Genomic DNA, 16,189 nt, shown 5'->3' on the forward strand with positions numbered 1-16,189 from the left:
GAGAGCAGAGAGCTGCCCGGGCTGGGCCTTGGGGACACTCTGGGGACAGCAGGGGGAAGTGTCACAGGTGTTAGGGTCACTGGGAGAGCAGTTTGCAGCATCCATCCCATCCCATGGATCCCATGGATCCCATCCCATCCCATGGATCCCATCCCATGGATCCCATCCCATGGATCCCATCCCATGGATCCCATGGATCCCATCCCATGGATCCCATTCCATCCTCTGGATCCCATCCCATCCCATGGATCCCATCCCATGGATCCCATCCCATGGATCCCATCCCATCCCATCCCATCCTATCTTATCCCATCCCATCCCATCCCATCCCATCCCATCCCATCCCATCCCATCCCATGGATCCCATCCCATCCCATGGATCCCATCCCATCCCATGGATCCCATCCCATCCCATCCCATCCCATCCCATCCCATGGATCTCATCCCATCCCATGGATCCCATCCCATCCCACCCCATCCCATCCCGTGAATCCCATTCCATGGATCCCATCCCATCCTATGGATCCCATCCCATGGATCCCATCCCTACATTCCAGGGGAAGCAGGAGAGGTGCTGGGAGCACCAGAAATGCTCCCTCTCACAGCAAGGCTGACACCTGGGGATGGGACAGAGCAGCTTAACCCGCTGCAGGTAAAAATGTTGGTACAAATATAAACGTAAATAAATATAAATATATCAAAATAAATATAAATATAAAAATAAAAAGACAAATAAATAGAAATAATATAAATGTCTGTGTGCAGGGACACCTGCAGTGGGTGCCAGGCCCTGCACAGCCCAGCCCTGAAAAATCAGAGCAAAACTCAACTAATCCCTGTCTCTCACTCTCCCTAAACCCCAAATGTTCCCAGCCCTAAATCCTGTCCTTAAGTACCCCCTTAGAACCTGGCTGCTAAGGGATTTACCTCAGCATGCAGGAGCTTCACTCATTTTGTACCTAACTATCACAAATTATTGTTGTTACTACTGCTACTACAATAGCAATAGCAATAGCAATAGCAATAGCAATAGCAATAGCAATAGCAATAGCAATAGCAATAGCAATAGCAAGAATAAGAATAAGAATAAGAATAAGAATAAGAATAAGAATAAGAATAAGAATAAGAATAAGAATAAGAATAAGAATAAGAATAAGAATAAGAATTCTTCAGAGCCTGAAACATTTGCTGGGATTTAATTTCAGGATTCTCTTTGAGGCAGGAGATTCCCAACAGGCACCAGCGCATGAAAGGAGTCACACCAGATTTTCCCAGCGCCGACACCTTTATATTTGCTTAGCACGCCAAGAAGCTTTATTTTATTAATTAGTTTATTGCAAAAATTTGATATTTACAGAGCAAAAATTAAAAATGTGATATTATAATCGCGGCGGTGTGGAGGGCGCGCTTACGACAGTGCTGCTGTTCGCTTTGCGGCGGCGTGGCAGTCCCTTTATACGACAGTGCTGCTGTTCTCTTTGCGGCGGCGTGGCAGTCCCATTGTACGACAGTGTGGCTGTTCGCTTTGCGGCGGTGTGGCAGTCCCGTTTTACGACGTGCGGCGTGTCGCTTGGCGGCGGCCATGGCGGCCCGGTTCAGCGGGGTGCTGCAGCTGACGGAGCTCGACGATTTCATCGCTCCCTCGCAGGTGGGGCCACACCGGGGGTGACAGGGCTGGGGACTCCCGCGGTCAGGGGCTCCCGAGGCAGCCAGGGGCTCAAGAGGCCGCCGGGAGCCGCGGGGTGGGCGCTGAGGGGAGCCGGGGGGTGCCACCCTCAGCCGCTGCCTCACGGCACGGGGAACGCGCCCACCCCCCTCAGACCTTCTCCCGCTGCTGTTGGGGATGGAAAAAGGGCTAAAAGTGAGGATTGGGCGCTGTCCCTCCTTGAGCAGGGCTCAGGGTCACTGTGGGGTCGCTGTGGGGTCGCTGTGGGGTCACGGCAGGCTCAGCCCATCCCAGGAGAGCGATGTTAAACGGGAAAAGTTGGAGGTTTCCGTGGATGGGAGGGAAGCCCACGGCGTTCGGGAGGGAATGAGCGGCGAGGATCTGCTCCTGTCAATGCATTTATTATTATTTATTATTTTGCACTGCGAAAATGCGAAATAATAATCCTGGATGCTGAGAAACACGGCAGGAAAACCGAGCCGAGATGAGATGGGTGGAAAGGGAAATAGCAAATCCCGTTAATTCTCCGTGTAGGGCTTGGGTTTGCTTTGGTTTTATTTATTCTTCACGTAAATAAGCTCTGCTTCTGTGTTTTGAGTGAAGGATCCAAATGAGTCGTTCCTGCAAGGCTCTGAGCCCTGCAAAGATGGATTAATTTAGGGGGGAAACTTCAAACTTCTCAAAGGAGAAGTAGGACAAGGAGTCACGGGGTGCTTGAATAATAAAAAGTGGATAAAATTCAGAAAAGCCCTTGGGGCTTGTGCCAGGACACCGGAGCAAAGTGGCAGCTGAGCTCTCCTTCTGTCACAAAATCCAGCCCCGGCTGGCACTGAGCACCTCCCCGGGCCGGGATCTGCAGGGGAGAGTCGGGATTTGCTCCCGGATTTTGGGGAGGAGGAGGAAGAGGCTGGCCGGGCTCTGCTCCTGTCAAAGCTCCAAAACCAGAGCTGAGCTCTTCAGAAAGAGCAGGATTCTCCTGTGGGCTTGGGATGATGCTAGAAAAGTGTTCTTCCTGTTCCAAAGGGGTGAGGAACCTCTGCTTTGACATTTTCCTTACAGTGCTGAAAGAAACTCGGGGCAATTCCAGCCTGGTTTGAGGGGGGAGGATGCAGAGCTGCTGTTTGATCCCTTTATTTGTGTTCAATCCCCTCTTCCTCGCTCAGCTCCTCAATTCCAGGCTCTGCTGCTCTTTCAGGAATGCATCAAGCCTGTAAAAGTGGACAAAAAGCCTGGAAAAGCAGCAGCCAAGATCAGAATCGAAGCTGATGGAAGCTATTTCCAGGTCAATCAGGTACGTGGGGTCTTCTGTTGAGTATAAAAATCCCAGAGAAATTAATGTATTTTAAGTATTTTAATTATCTACATCCATTTAATGCCTCAAAGAGATGTTGTCAGCATTCTTGGAATTTTTTTTTCTTTCTGATTTATAATCAATAATTCCAATTTTGTGTCACTTTTATGCTTTGAAACACCGGCATTAATTATTTATTATTAATATAAGAGCAGATAAGCTGAGATTGCGTTAAAATTTATCAGAATTTTAACTTATAAATTCATTTCTAAGCAGTCATTTTATAATCAGTATTTCCAATTTATTGCAGTTTTTTATGCTCTGAAACAATGCCATTAATTGGTGATGATTTCCATAAGAGAGCAGATAAAATGAAAATTTTATTTATTTTATCAATATTTAAGGATTGGCAATTCTAGGTTGGTTGTGACAATGTCCTTGTGCTCACTCAGAGATTTAATCAAGATCTTTTTAATAAATCTTGCTGGATTTTTTTTTTTTAAAACAATATTTCAAATTATTTCTTTAAAAGCTTAAAGAATTCAGAAGCTTCCAAAATTCAGGTTGAGTTTTTCCTGTTTTCACCAAAAAAAAGTTGGCATTGGTCTGTTAACCAAGCTGGGAATTCCTCTAGGGATGGAACTTGGAAATTTAGGCAGATTTTAATTTAAAAAAAAAGGAGGATACAGCACTTCTAAAGGAGTCTGGTTCCTTATTTTAAAAATTTAATTATGCCTCATTTCCTGATCTATTCCTGGCTTTATTGAGGAGTGATGATTAGAGGAGAATCTCTTGGGAAAATCAAATTATTCAGGGCAGATAGAAGGGAAAATAATCCCTTCCAGTGCCTGGGATGAAATCCCTCAGCAAATTCCCCTTCCTGTGCCAAATTATCCATTAAAAGCAGCCAATTTCAGGTGACTTTGTCCTCATCTTATTAAAAATAAAGATTTCTTTTAAATGATAAACCAAGAGCATCAAAAGAGCAACATCTTCATTATGATTTGGAACAAAGTGAGGAAATTGCTCCTTCAATTCTGGGATCAGAACTGAGCCTGCTCTGGGTGTTTTTTTTGTAGGATGGGGAAGCACAAAAGCTGGAGAAGGCCAAAATCACCCTGAATGATTGCCTGGCCTGCAGTGGCTGCATCACCTCGGCTGAGAGCGTTCTGGTCAGCCAGCAGAGCCACGGGGAGCTCTGCAAGGTGCTGGCTCTCAACAAGGTGGGTCCCACTCATCCCTGGAGAAAAAAAGGGAAAATCCACAGGAAAAGGGAATTTCAGAGCCCTGATGGATCCCAGGCTGTTCTTGCTGCACTATTCTGGTTTATTCTCATTTTTTTAAAGAGTTTGGAAGGGTTTGGTGTCAATCCCTGCCTCAGAGTGAGCGTGAGGAGCTCTGGGGTGCTGCCAGCTCTGCCTGTGCCACAGTTTGGGATTGTTTGGTTGTTTTTTCCAGGCTGCTGCTGTCCATGAGCAGAAACTGGTGGTGGTTTCTGTCTCTCCCCAGTCCAGAGCCTCCCTGGCTGCAAGGTGCAAGCTGGGGCTGCTGGAGACAGCTCAGAAGCTGACCACGTTCCTCAAGAGTTTAGGCAAGTGTGGGGCTGTGCTCTGCTCTCTGGCCTGGGGGTTCAGCACAAGCTGAAAGTGGATTCCAAACTGTCCAAAATTCACTCACAGGATGAATTTGGAGTGAGGGAAGGAAAGCTTGGATAAAAGGAGGGTGAGGCACTTCTTCTGAGGGCAGATGGTAACAGGACAAAGGAAAGGATTTGAATCTCCAGATGGGAGATTGGGATGGAATTCCTGGCTGGGAGGGTGGGGAGGCCCTGGCACAGATTCCCAGAGAAATTGGGGTTGCTCCATCCCTGGAACTTCCCAAGGCTGGGTTGGATCACCCTGGGATAGTGGGAAATGTCCCTGACCATGGAACTGGCTGAGCTTGAAGGTCCTTTCCAACCCAAACCATTCCATCAGTCTATGAAACCTGGGAAGAACCATTGAAAATAAATTGACATTTTACATTTCCACCTCTCCTGTCACTTCTCCTCTGACCTGAAAAACCTTCCCTGTCAACGGCAGGGCTTGGTACCAGCCACTGAGTTTGCCTCTGGTTGGAGCGGAAGGTTTTTTGTCACATTTTGCTGTGTCCTGAGGGTTTTAACCCGGCTGCTGTCCTGCCCAGGTGTGCACCACGTGTTTGACACAACTTTCTCCAGGAACTTCAGCCTCCTGGAGAGCCAGAGGGAGTTTGTGAGACGCTTCCACAGACAAGCAGACGACAAAAAGGCTCTGCCCATGTTGGCCTCTGCCTGCCCAGGTATGGCTTCAGTTCCAGCTGCAATCAAAAATCCAGCAGCTGCTCAGAAAGGTGCAAATGGATGTTTTTTCACCTGTGGGATTATTCTCCTCACAGCACAGATCTTGGTGTTAAAGCAGTGGTGAGACATCTTCCAGTGAATCTGGTCTTACTTGGCTTTTCAGGCTGAAAATGGTTATTGTTGGGCACTAAACCTGGATTGTGGGGAGAATGAGCAGAGTGAAGGTCTGCTTCTTATTCTTTAATTTCAGTTGTTAATTATGTTCCTTCCAGGTTGGATCTGCTACGCAGAGAAAACCCACGGCAGCTTCATCATTCCCCACATCAGCACCACCAAATCCCCCCAGCAGGTCATGGGCTCCTTGGTCAAGGGCTACTTTGCAGAGCAGCAGGTAAAGCTCTAAAAATGCTCTTCTTACTGCAAAATTCCTCAAATTCAACATTTAGGCCGATTTTTAATTTATTTTTTTGCTGTGGTATACACATTCAAGGATCAATATTGCCTTGCAGAAGGCAGCAAATCTTCCTCACTTCTGTCTTAGCTAATGAATAGTAATTAGGGTAGAACACTAATCAGAGGCTAATTAAATTGAAGCCTCTGAATTATTTGGGAAAGCTAAGGAACATTATTTTCAGTGCCTTTGTGCTCCTGTTGTGCAGGGCTGGTGAATAATTTCAAGTTAAGTGACCCAAGCCAAGGCTGCAGTCGGTGCTTACGTGCAGATCGTGGCTTCTCTAGAAATGATCCCTCATTCCCATCTTGATGTTGTGCTTCTGTCCTTGGCCTGTAACCTCTGGAATCTTTCCAGGTGGGAGCTGCAGTCCAAACAAACAGCCTGCATTGGGCCAAGAAGGGGCTGCAGCACCCAGTGGATTTCTTGTGGGGCTTATGGAGGAGCAGCACTTTGACATTTGCACGGGGCAGCTGCAGATTTGGGACAAAATTTGGCAACTTGTGGGAATTATTTGGCACAAGAGACTGAAACAGTGGCCCAGGGTCAGTGACCTGTTTGCTCAGCCTGTGTTTATTGCTTGGATGATCCTGAGGTTTTTGTGGGACTCCAGATCATATCCTGAGGGGCTGAGCTTTGGGAGCAGAGAGGAAGTTTATTCCCTAAAGGCTTAATTAGGGATTGGCTCCCCTGCCTGACCTTGGATCATTGCACCAGAGTGAGGGAAACTTCCAGGAGCTGAAGGGAACCTCAGGAAAGATGGAAAGAGATGATTCCCAAGGGCCTGGAGTGCCAGGACACAGGGAACGGCTGCCCACTGCCAGAGGGCAGGGTTAGATATTGGGAAGGAATTCCTGGATGGGAGGGTGTGGAATTGGGATGGAATTCCCAGAGAAGCTGCCCCTGGATCCCTGGAAGTGTCCAAGGACAGGCTGGACAAGCTTGGAGCACCCTGGGACAGTTAAAGGTGTTGGGGTTGGAACTGGATGAGCTTTAAGGTCCCTCCCAACCCAAACTATTCCAGTATTCCACAAAACCTGTGAAGGAGCATGACTGCAGACCCTGACTGAAATTGTCTTCTAGGACAGAAATCATTTCATTTATGCAGAAATACCTAAACACACAAATATTCACTAAGAGTGGGGATGATGGCATTATTTTCCCCACTCTCCTTTGCTCCTGGCATGCCCTCCCTGAGGACAGGGGGATTTTGGCTGCCCCAGCCTTGTCTCTCTTGCAGCACCTGCCCCCTGACAGGATCTACCACGTCACAGTCATGCCCTGCTATGACAAAAAGCTGGAAGCCTCCAGGCCAGACTTTTTCAACCAGGAATACCAGACCAGGGATGTGGATTGTGTCATCACCACAGGTAAGCAGAGGCACAGGAGATTCCCAATTCCAGCTCATTCTGGGAGCCTTACAGCGTCCCATGGCTTTGGATATTGATCTATATTTACCTTTAATACTGCAAATCATGACCTGGTAAAATGCAGCTGCAGTTTTAGGGACTGCTTTGGGGGAGTTTGTTTTTCTGTATCCCAAAAATAAGAACTCTTTGTGTCTGGTTCTGCTCTAGGAGAAGTGCTGAAGCTGCTGGAGCAGGAAGGAGTGTCACTGTCAGATGTAGATCCCTCTCCCCTGGACACCATGTAAGAACAAAATCCCCTTTCAGTCATGTTCCCTTTCCTCAGGATTTAGGGAGTTCAGAATTTCCCTTTCCCTCAGGATTTAGGGAGTTCAGAATTTCCCTTTCCCTCAGGATTTAGGGAGTTCAGAATTCCCCTTTTCCTGCTGTTTCACACAGATGTGTTTGCCCTTGGTTTGGTTTCTTGTGTCACTTGAACCAGAACAATGGGGAGTTAAAATATTTAATGTACAGAATATCACTCCAGCTCCTTTCATCCCACAAAAAGCTGCTGCAGGCTTTGGGAAGGACAAGAATCTGTCCCAGTGATAAAAATTTCCTGGAGCAGAAGCTGTTGCTCCTCGTTATCAGAGGCACTGCAAAGACCCCAGAATTAGAGCAGAACTAACAGATATTTAGGTCACTCAGATAATCTCCAGAAGACTTGTAGTGAAAAGTGACATTTGAGACGTGTCAGATGGGACTGGGGTTGTTGAACTGAGGAGGAATTTCTGCCCCAGGGCCAGCTGCACACACTGGGATGGGGTGGGGTGACATTTTGGGGTGTGAGGTGACAGCAGGGCTGGCTCTGCACTGAGCACCCAGAGCTGCCTTGGCTTCAGGGCAAGGGGAACATCCCCAGAGCTCCACGAAAGGCTCAGCAGCAGGATGATACAGGGTGATCCATAGAGAATCACAGAGTCCTGGAAGGTTTTGGGTGGCAGAAACTGGAAATTCATCCAACCCCAACACCTCCCACCCTCCCAGGCTGCTCCAAGCCCCATCCAGCCTGGCCTGGGACACTTCAGGGATCCACAACCTCTCTGCACACCCCATTGTGCCAGGAGTCCCTGGTGCTATTCCCAGGAGAAAGGGAAAAGCCGGGGCTCAGAGGAGGCTGCTGCTCCCGTTGTCCTGAAGCCCCTGGAGCTTTGTTTGATCCCAAATTCCCTGAAGCTGGTGCTGTGCCCTCCCCAGGCTCAGCAGGGCTGCGGAGGAGCTGAGCAGCCACCGCGGCGGGGGCTCGGGGGGGTACCTGGAGCACGTTTTCAGACACGCGGCCCAGGAGCTCTTCGGGATCCACGTGGGCTCAATCCACTACAAACCTCTCAAGTAAGAAGCTGAAATCCCACAGAAAACTCGGTTTTTCAGGAATTCTCCTCGCTGAGGAGCTGGAGGTTGTTTTTTTTGTGATGGTCACTTGCAGGCTGAGAGTTGGCTGCTCCCTCCCCCAGCTGCTGAGCAATAAATCAGCAATAAATCAGCCAATTCCATGCAGAATTCCAGAGAAAATTTCCCAAGGAGAACTCCAGCCCCTTCCTCACCCACACCCTGCAGTTTGGCCTCCACTGATAATTTTTATAATAATTATAAAATGTTAGAGTAATTGAGAAGGCAGAGCTCTGGTGGAGCTGGGATTCCTCACCTTGGATCAGGCCAGCCAAGGGGATTTGTCACTGATTATTGATCCCAGAAAACCTCGTGGGAGGGCCTTGGGGCTCTGTTTAACTCTAGTGAAGGAGAAAATAAATCACCTGAGTTTGGGCATTGGGGCTCATCCACCTGAGATTCCTTCTGGCTTCCCAGTTATAATTTAATTTATCCTTTGACATTAATTATATACCTAATGAGCAACTTGTATGTTTAGGAAGCAGAAAAAACAGTCTCAAAAATTTGATAAAAATCCAACTTACTTTTTCTTTTTACCAGGATTAGGTATTCCCACTAACCTTAGAAATCTGGAATCCTCAAGGCTTCGTTCCCATGTTTTATGATCTGGTAGAAATTAAAACATCCCCTCAGGGATTTAATGTTGGATGAAGGAGCTCAGGTCTGTCAGGGCAAGGCTCCCTGTGCTGAGCTTTTCAGGCTTTTTCCAGCCCAGGTGTCCTTCAGCAAACGCTGCTCAGGTGGCCCCAGCAATCCTGGAAGGCTCTGGAAGGAATTCCTTCCCATTTTCCTTGCACAGAACTAGGACAGCTCTTCAATGAGATTCACAAAGAATTTGGGTTTTGCACAAGGCCCTTTGAAGATTAAAATAGAAACTCGTTTGGAGAAGCCATTTCCTGTGCTCTGCTCCCTCAGGAACAAGGACTTCCAGGAGGTGACCCTGGAGAGGGATGGAGAGGTCCTGCTCCAGTTTGCTCTGGCCTATGGCTTCAGGAACATCCAGAACCTGGTGCAGAAGCTGAAGCGAGGGAAGTGCCCCTATCACTACGTGGAGGTCATGGCCTGTCCCTCAGGTGAGGCTGCTCCTCTGCAAATCCAGCCTGGGAGGAGCTCCAGGGAATTCCAGACAGGAAAAATGGAGGGTTTCTCATCCCCTTGAGGTGTGACAGCCTCAGAGCTGGCATTTTCCTACCTCTGAGCCAGCAATTCCTCAGGATTTATGGAATTGCATCTGGATTCTGTTATACAAAATTTGCATAATTAATTTAAGGAGTTTTTTCCCCCTGAAACTGCCCAGCCCTGACCATCACTTACAGAAAATGCTGCTGTGGCTGGTGGAGAAAGTCATTTCCTTAATGTTTTATTCCATTTTCCTTTTCCTTGGGAGCAGGGGCAGCCTGGACCCACTGAGGGGTCTCTCAGAGTTGCTCCTTCCCAAGGATCCACAGAGCTCTGGGAGCTTCCCAGTGTTCCATCCCAGGACACATCCCAGGCACTTTTCCCTTTCCTCCAGCTGAGCCTCCAAGGCTGGGCTCACCTGGGCTGGGCTCTGGCTCTGTCCTGGGGGCTGGAGATAAGAGCTGGCAGATTCCCAGCTGGAGCCAGCCCAGCATCTCCCTGCCCTGTGCTGCTGGGAGATAACTGGGACTGAGCCTCCGTTCCTGAGGTGTTTTCATTCCTGCAGCTGTGGATAAATGAACTAGAATTTCTTCAGGATGGTTTTTCCAGCTGAAATTCTCCATCCCTTCTTTCCCCCCAGGCTGTTTGAATGGAGGAGGGCAAATCAAACTGGAGGGGGAATCCAGCAAGGAGGAGCTGCAGCAGGTGGAGAGGTTGTATGAATCCCTGAGGGCTGAGGTTCCAGAGGAAAACCAGGCTGTGGGGGAGCTCTACCAGCACTGGCTGGGGGGCTGGGGCTCAGAGAAGGTTCTGGAAGTGCTGCACACACAATACCATGCCGTGGAGAGAGCAAACTCTGCCCTCAACATCAAGTGGTGAGGGCTGCCCGGCCCAGCAGATCCTCAGTGCCTTCTGAACTCCCACTGCTGATTCTCCAAGGACTCTGTGCAATTCCTGCCTCTGGGAATGTGCCTGGCACTGCTCATTCCTTCAGCTGGAGGATGAGGTGATGGGAATGAACCCCACATTCTGACAGGAGACACATCCCAGGCTGATGGGCCAGACCCTACACTGCTCCAGCAGCCCCATTCCTGCCAGAACCCAGCAGTTCATGGACTGAGAGCTCAGCTCCAGGCTGAGCTTTGTGTCACACCCCAATCTTCCTCCCCCAGGCCTTGCTGGATTGTCCCAGCTCTCAGTTCCGTGCCTGCCTCTGCTGGAACATCCTCATTGCGTTAGAAATGTTCTCCTGAGGCCTGGAGGTGCCACAGCTCGCTGCCCAGCAGGGTCTGTGCCCTCAGAGAGGGGCATCCAAAGCCTGGGATCATCCCTGGGGCTGGCTCAGTGCCTGCTGGAAGGGGACTGGAGTGAATGCTGGACAAAGCCCTGTGATTCCTTATCCTTAAATTATAATAATTTATACCAAGGGCAATTCCTTCTCTGTCTTTCCTTCCCACACACACACAGCAGGGAGTCAGGGAGTTGTCACGCTTACCCACCCTCTGCAGCCACTTACTGAGGGATAATGTCCCTAAATCCAGACAGAACAGGCACTTACTGATGGAGAACATCCCAAAATTACCACAAAATAATTCCTGACCTTGGGGCTTCCTCTGCACATTCCAATGAACCCACAGAGCAAATGCAGATTTTTCATGTTTTTAATTAAAAGCTTTTCATTTTTCAGCTGTTGCTGATCGTTAATGACCTCACAGTGTTCTAAGGCATCAACCTCCCCCTTCTGCCCCTTCCCCACCTTCCTGAGGAGCAAATTGGTGCTTCCAGTGAATTCCCTTTTTCCATGCAGGGATTTGGCTAAACCAGGAAAGGGGGACAGGGAGAGGCTCCAGCCTGGAATCAGTGCAGAGCATCAGCCCAGAAATGCACAATCAGTCAAGCTAAATTAGCAGGAAATGAAATAATCAGGGCTCTACACTTTGTCACTTCCCCAGTTCCCAGGTCACCAACATGCTCTGAGGTCACTGAAGCCACCCAGGACTCCCTGGGATCTCTTCTGGCACCAGGAACAGCTGGAATTTGTCCCAGGCTCAGGGCTGGGTCCCACACACAGGAGCATCCCTGCTCCCAGGATCCATAAAATCCCAAAGGAACACACAGGGGACATCCCCAACTCCAGCATTTGATGGAAACTGAGGAATTCAGGCCATGCTACCAAAAATCCTTCCCTTTCCATGCAGGGAAATAAATCCAAACTATAAATTAATAAAAGGAAATAAGAAAACCTTGGTCCAGTTTGTAGCACAGGAAAAAGCCCCAAACCAGACTCCAGTGGCAACAAAGAAATTCACAGTCCACACATGAAAATCCCTGAAATCAACTCCCATCCCAGTGCTGGGAGCTGCCACCAAACCCTCATTTTATCCACAAGAAAAAGAAAGGGAATGTCTTCAGTGGTGTGAAATGCCTCCCCACACCTGCAAATAAAACTCTGCTCCTTTCTCAGACTTAAAAAGAAATAAAACACAGCCCTGGTTCTGCACAAAGTGAAGGCTGGGGAGGCCTGGGAGCCCCAGCTGCTCCCGAGCTCCTGAGGGCAAGGCAGTGTTCATGGGGTTGGCACCAAGTGTTCTCCCGTTTTTATCTTGGGAAAAGCAAAAAGCAAGGGATGCCTGGCAGCACTTTCGCTCTTGGCTGCCCCAAATCTGTCCCACCTTGGGAAATCCCTCCTGGGGCAGAGCCTGGGCTCCACCTGGACACTCCACCTGGTCCAAGGGGCTCCCCAAGGCAGCGACAAATCCCTACAGAAATCCCTGTGGGACCTATTGGAAAAATTGGGGAAAAAAGAGGGGAAAACCCACCCAACCCCTGCTGGGATGAGGAGTTTGTTAGCACGGGGCTGGAGCTGGGTGGGCGCTGGTGCCACCAGTGGCCTCCCAGTTTGGGGATCCAAAGCCAGCACCACACAAACCCTGGGATTGGGATGCACCAGGGGAGCAGCACAATCCCTGAGCATTCCCACTTTTCCCCACCCTTCCCTGCCTCCCTTCCATGGCCACGGACAGCTGGCAGCTCCTGCACTGACCCCAAAACTGTCCCCTGCCCCATGGCCTGACCCTCTGCCAGCATCCCAGCCCCACAGCCCGGGCTCTCCAAAGGGATCTGCTCCACAGGGAATCCCAGGATCCGGAGGGGGAGCGGAGCAGAGCAGAGCAGCCTCACACAAAGCAGGTTAGAGACAAAATCCAGTGCCCAGCTGGGAGTGGATCCGAGCTGGGCACAGCCAGGAGGGAGCCCTGGGGATGTCACTTCTTCTCCAGGAAGGGCCCGAAGAGCCCCCAGTCGAAGGCCAGCATGGCCTGAGGGTTGGGCCTCTCCTTGGGCTTCTTGAAGTTGTCCCTCTCGGAGCGCAGCGTCCTCAGCACCTCCACGGGGTCCGTCCTGCCCGTGAACCTCTGCACGGGCTCCTCCCTGCGAGGGAACAGCCCTGGCATGGACAGGGCCAGTGCCACCCTCTGCTGTGCCCTGGGGACAGAGGGGACCCCACCCCACAGGGATGGACAGGGGCAGTGCCACCCTTTGTTGGGGCACACGGGGCTCTGGGCTGTCCCCATGCCCAGGAACCCTCCCCTGGCTCTGGGCTGGGATTTCCCAGCAGTTCTCTGGGAAAAGGGATGGTCCTGGAGGGGAACAGGAGGGGGTTTGGGGACAGTGCCAGCACTGCTTACGTGACCCGCAGGAAGGGGTTGTACAGGAACTCCTCGTGCAGTGTGGAGGGCACCGTGGGCAGGTCCTCATCATCGCGCTGCTGCCGAGGGAACACGGACATCCAAACCCTGCTGCCATCCCCCATCCCCAGCCCCTGCCCTGGCACAGAGGGCACAGCCACTTACCCTGGCCCACGCCAGCTTCTCCTTCACCATTTCATTCTCTGGCTCCACCTTCAAGGCGAATTTGAGGTTTCTGACGGTGCATTCATGGCCACAGAAAACCTTCTGCAGGAGGCACCCGGCATCAAACCTGCTCCCAGATCCGAGCCCAGGATCCCTGCCCTGATCCCAGGATCCCTGCCCCAAGCCCGGGATCCCTGCCCCGAGCCCCCTCCTGGCTCCAGGAGCCCTCCCCAGGCTCCACTCACCGTGTCCTCGGGCAGAGTCCCCAGGATTTGGGTGAGGTTGGTGTGCATCTGCTCCGCCGTCCCCTCGAAGAACTGCCCGCAGCCCCCCACGAACAGCGTGTCACCTGTGGGACAGGGGCTGGGCACAGAGGGACCCCAGGGCCGGGGATGGGGGTGCCAGGGGGTGCTGGGTTCACCCCAGGAGCGCTGAGTGGGGGGCAGGCAGCACACAGCGTGTCCCCCAAAGCCACGGGGGACACGTGGGCAGGGTGGGATACCTGAGAAAAGAGCCGGAGCATCCGGGGAATCGTCCTCCCACATGAAGTAGCACATGTGGCCCGAGGTGTGGCACGGGGTGAAGAGACACCTCACTCTGATGGCCCCAAACTGGGGGGACAGAGGGTCAGAGCCCCACTGAGGGGGACAGACCCCCCCAGACCTCCCCACGCCCCACCTGGGGCCCTGCAGATTTGATGGGGCTTTGTGTGGGTCTGCTCCGATGGCATTTGGGACCCTCCAGCACAACCCCAAACAGGCTGGGATTGGGATGAGGTTTCTCCTGCATCCCAGCCTTGAATCCATGGGGCCACATCTGCAACCACCCCAGGGCACCAAGAGCTGAGCACGGCCCAGCAGCACCAACCCCACTGGGGACCACCGGGGACAGTGTCACCACCCCACTGGGGACAGTGTCACCACCCCACTGCTCCTCACTGGGGACAGTGTCACCACCCCACTGGGGACAGTGTCACCACCCCACTGCTCCCCACTGGGGACAGTGTCACCACCCCACTGCGCTCCCCACTGGGGACAGTGTCACCACCCCACCCCACCGAGCAGGACCCGTGTGAGGGCTCTCAGCCCCGAATGTCCCCCCAGTGCTGCAGCCACACACCGAGAGCTCCTGGCCGTGGGTGACCTTGTGCGTGAGGGCCCCGATGCGCTCGTCAGCCCCGAACACCCGCAGGCCGGGGAAGAGCTGGGCCAGCTCCTCGTTGCCCCTGGCGTGGTCCCTGTGGGCAGAGCAGGGGCTGGGAATGGGCACTGTCCCTGTGGGGACACGGCCACCCCGATCCTGTCACACCTACCAGTGGTGGTGGGTGGTGAGGATGGCCCTGAGCACCACGTCCTCCTTCCTGATGATCTCCAGCAGCTGGAAGGGAGCCAGAGCAGCGGTGAGAGGTGCCACACAGACAGACAGACACACAGACAGACAGACAGACAGACACACCGTGAGCTGTCCCCTGTGTCACCTGGGCAGAGGAATCCCCCAAAACCACGCACTGAGGGTGGGACAAAGGTGTGACCTGAGTGGAGCAGGAGGATGGGACCACGCTGATCCCATGGGGATGGGGTTGGTGCCATTTTTGGCTTTCTTAGGGAAGGCACGATGAGAGCACGGGGTCACTGCAACTGCAAGGACACGGCGGCCGTGCCACCCACCCGAGGGCCACCAGGGCACTGCCAGCCCGGCACGGCTGCCAGGAGGCTCCGGATGCCAACAGCGCTCAGGAACAAACCCCGGGCTGCTCCCGGAGCCGAGAGGAAGGAAGTGCCCGAGTCCGCAGCAAACGCTGAGGGGGTGGCACAGGGACACCAGGAACAGACACCAGGGACAGGGACACAGGCACAGGGGACACCAGGAACAGGGACACCAGGGACAGGGGACACCAGGAACAGGGACACAGGCACAGGGACACCAGGAACAGGGGACACCAGGAACAGACACCAGGAACAGGGGACACCAGGAACAGGGGACACCAGGCACAGGGACACAGGCACAGGGACACGGGCAGATCCCGGCCGCTGCCTTCCCGGGAGAAGGGGACTGGGCACGGCGCTGCCGCTCCGGGGGCTGCTCGGGGTTATCCCCGCTTGCTCCGGGGTCTGGGGGCTCGGCTGCGGTGCGGGGACACCCCACGGGCCGGAGGGGTCAGTGCTGCCGGGGGATGCCCCATGGACACCCGGAGGGGTCGGTGCTGCCGGGGGATGCCCCATGGACACCCGGAGGGGTCGGTGCTGCCGGGGGATGCCCCATGGACACCCGGAGGGGCCGGTGCTGCCGGGGGATGCCCCATGGACACCCGGAGGGGTCGGTGCTGCCCGGGGGATGCCCCATGGACACCCGGAGGGGCCGGTGCTGCCGGGGGATGCTCCAGAGCACGGACACCGCCTGTTCCGCCACCCACCCCCGGCACCCGCTCACCCTTTTGGGGACGGCCGCGTCCACGGCCACGGCGTCGCGGGTGCTCTCCTCGATCACCAGGTACATGTAGTTGTCCTCCAGCACGGAGATCACCTTCACCTTCATGGCCCCGGGGAGGCGCGGCGGGTGCGGTGCCGGTGGCGGTGCCGGTGGCGGTGCCGGTGGCGGTGCCGGTGGCGGTGGCGGTGGCGGTGCCGGTGCCGGTGCCGGTGCCGGGGCCGGTGCCGGTGCCGGGGCCGGGGCGGTGGCGGTGGCGGTGCCGGTGG

At 53.0% G+C, this 16,189-nt stretch overlaps 2 protein-coding genes across 6 annotated transcripts; one reads left to right on the plus strand and one right to left on the minus strand.

Annotated features, from left to right (window-relative positions):
* Positions 1 to 1,506: 1,506 nt before the first annotated feature.
* Positions 1,507 to 11,328, plus strand: CIAO3 (cytosolic iron-sulfur assembly component 3). 3 transcript variants are annotated; one of them, XM_023936944.2, is made up of 11 exons: positions 1,507 to 1,648; positions 2,862 to 2,957; positions 4,037 to 4,180; positions 4,416 to 4,548; positions 5,142 to 5,276; positions 5,550 to 5,668; positions 6,969 to 7,098; positions 7,306 to 7,378; positions 8,332 to 8,466; positions 9,439 to 9,596; positions 10,283 to 11,328. In XM_023936944.2, exons 1-11 carry the CDS (start codon positions 1,583 to 1,585, stop codon positions 10,519 to 10,521), a joined length of 1,428 nt encoding a protein of 475 aa, XP_023792712.2. In that variant the 5' UTR covers positions 1,507 to 1,582; the 3' UTR covers positions 10,522 to 11,328. The 3 variants fall into 3 exon arrangements, with proteins under 3 accessions (XP_023792712.2, XP_023792714.2, XP_023792713.2); XM_023936945.2 differs by lacking the exon at positions 1,507 to 1,648 and adding an exon at positions 2,610 to 2,691 and having other exon boundaries at positions 10,283 to 11,074; XM_023936946.2 differs by lacking the exon at positions 8,332 to 8,466 and having other exon boundaries at positions 10,283 to 11,074.
* On the minus strand, positions 11,290 to 16,148 carry LOC147650081 (hydroxyacylglutathione hydrolase-like protein). Of its 3 annotated transcripts, none has more exons than XM_086853771.1 (8): positions 15,924 to 16,148; positions 14,806 to 14,870; positions 14,613 to 14,730; positions 13,996 to 14,104; positions 13,739 to 13,842; positions 13,494 to 13,595; positions 13,329 to 13,408; positions 11,290 to 13,071 (listed from the first exon to the last, which is right to left on the minus strand). In XM_086853771.1, exons 1-8 carry the CDS (start codon positions 16,026 to 16,028, stop codon positions 12,906 to 12,908), a joined length of 849 nt encoding a protein of 282 aa, XP_086709897.1. In that variant the 5' UTR covers positions 16,029 to 16,148; the 3' UTR covers positions 11,290 to 12,905. The 3 variants fall into 3 exon arrangements, with proteins under 3 accessions (XP_086709897.1, XP_086709895.1, XP_086709896.1); XM_086853769.1 differs by having other exon boundaries at positions 13,329 to 13,405; positions 15,924 to 16,127; XM_086853770.1 differs by lacking the exon at positions 11,290 to 13,071 and having other exon boundaries at positions 13,187 to 13,405; positions 15,924 to 16,127.
* Between the last annotated feature and the right edge of the window lie 41 nt (positions 16,149 to 16,189).

This window comes from Cyanistes caeruleus, chromosome 17 (genome assembly GCF_971803275.1).
Source record: "Cyanistes caeruleus chromosome 17, bCyaCae1.hap1.1, whole genome shotgun sequence".
In the NCBI taxonomy this organism is placed as follows: domain Eukaryota; kingdom Metazoa; phylum Chordata; class Aves; order Passeriformes; family Paridae; genus Cyanistes; species Cyanistes caeruleus.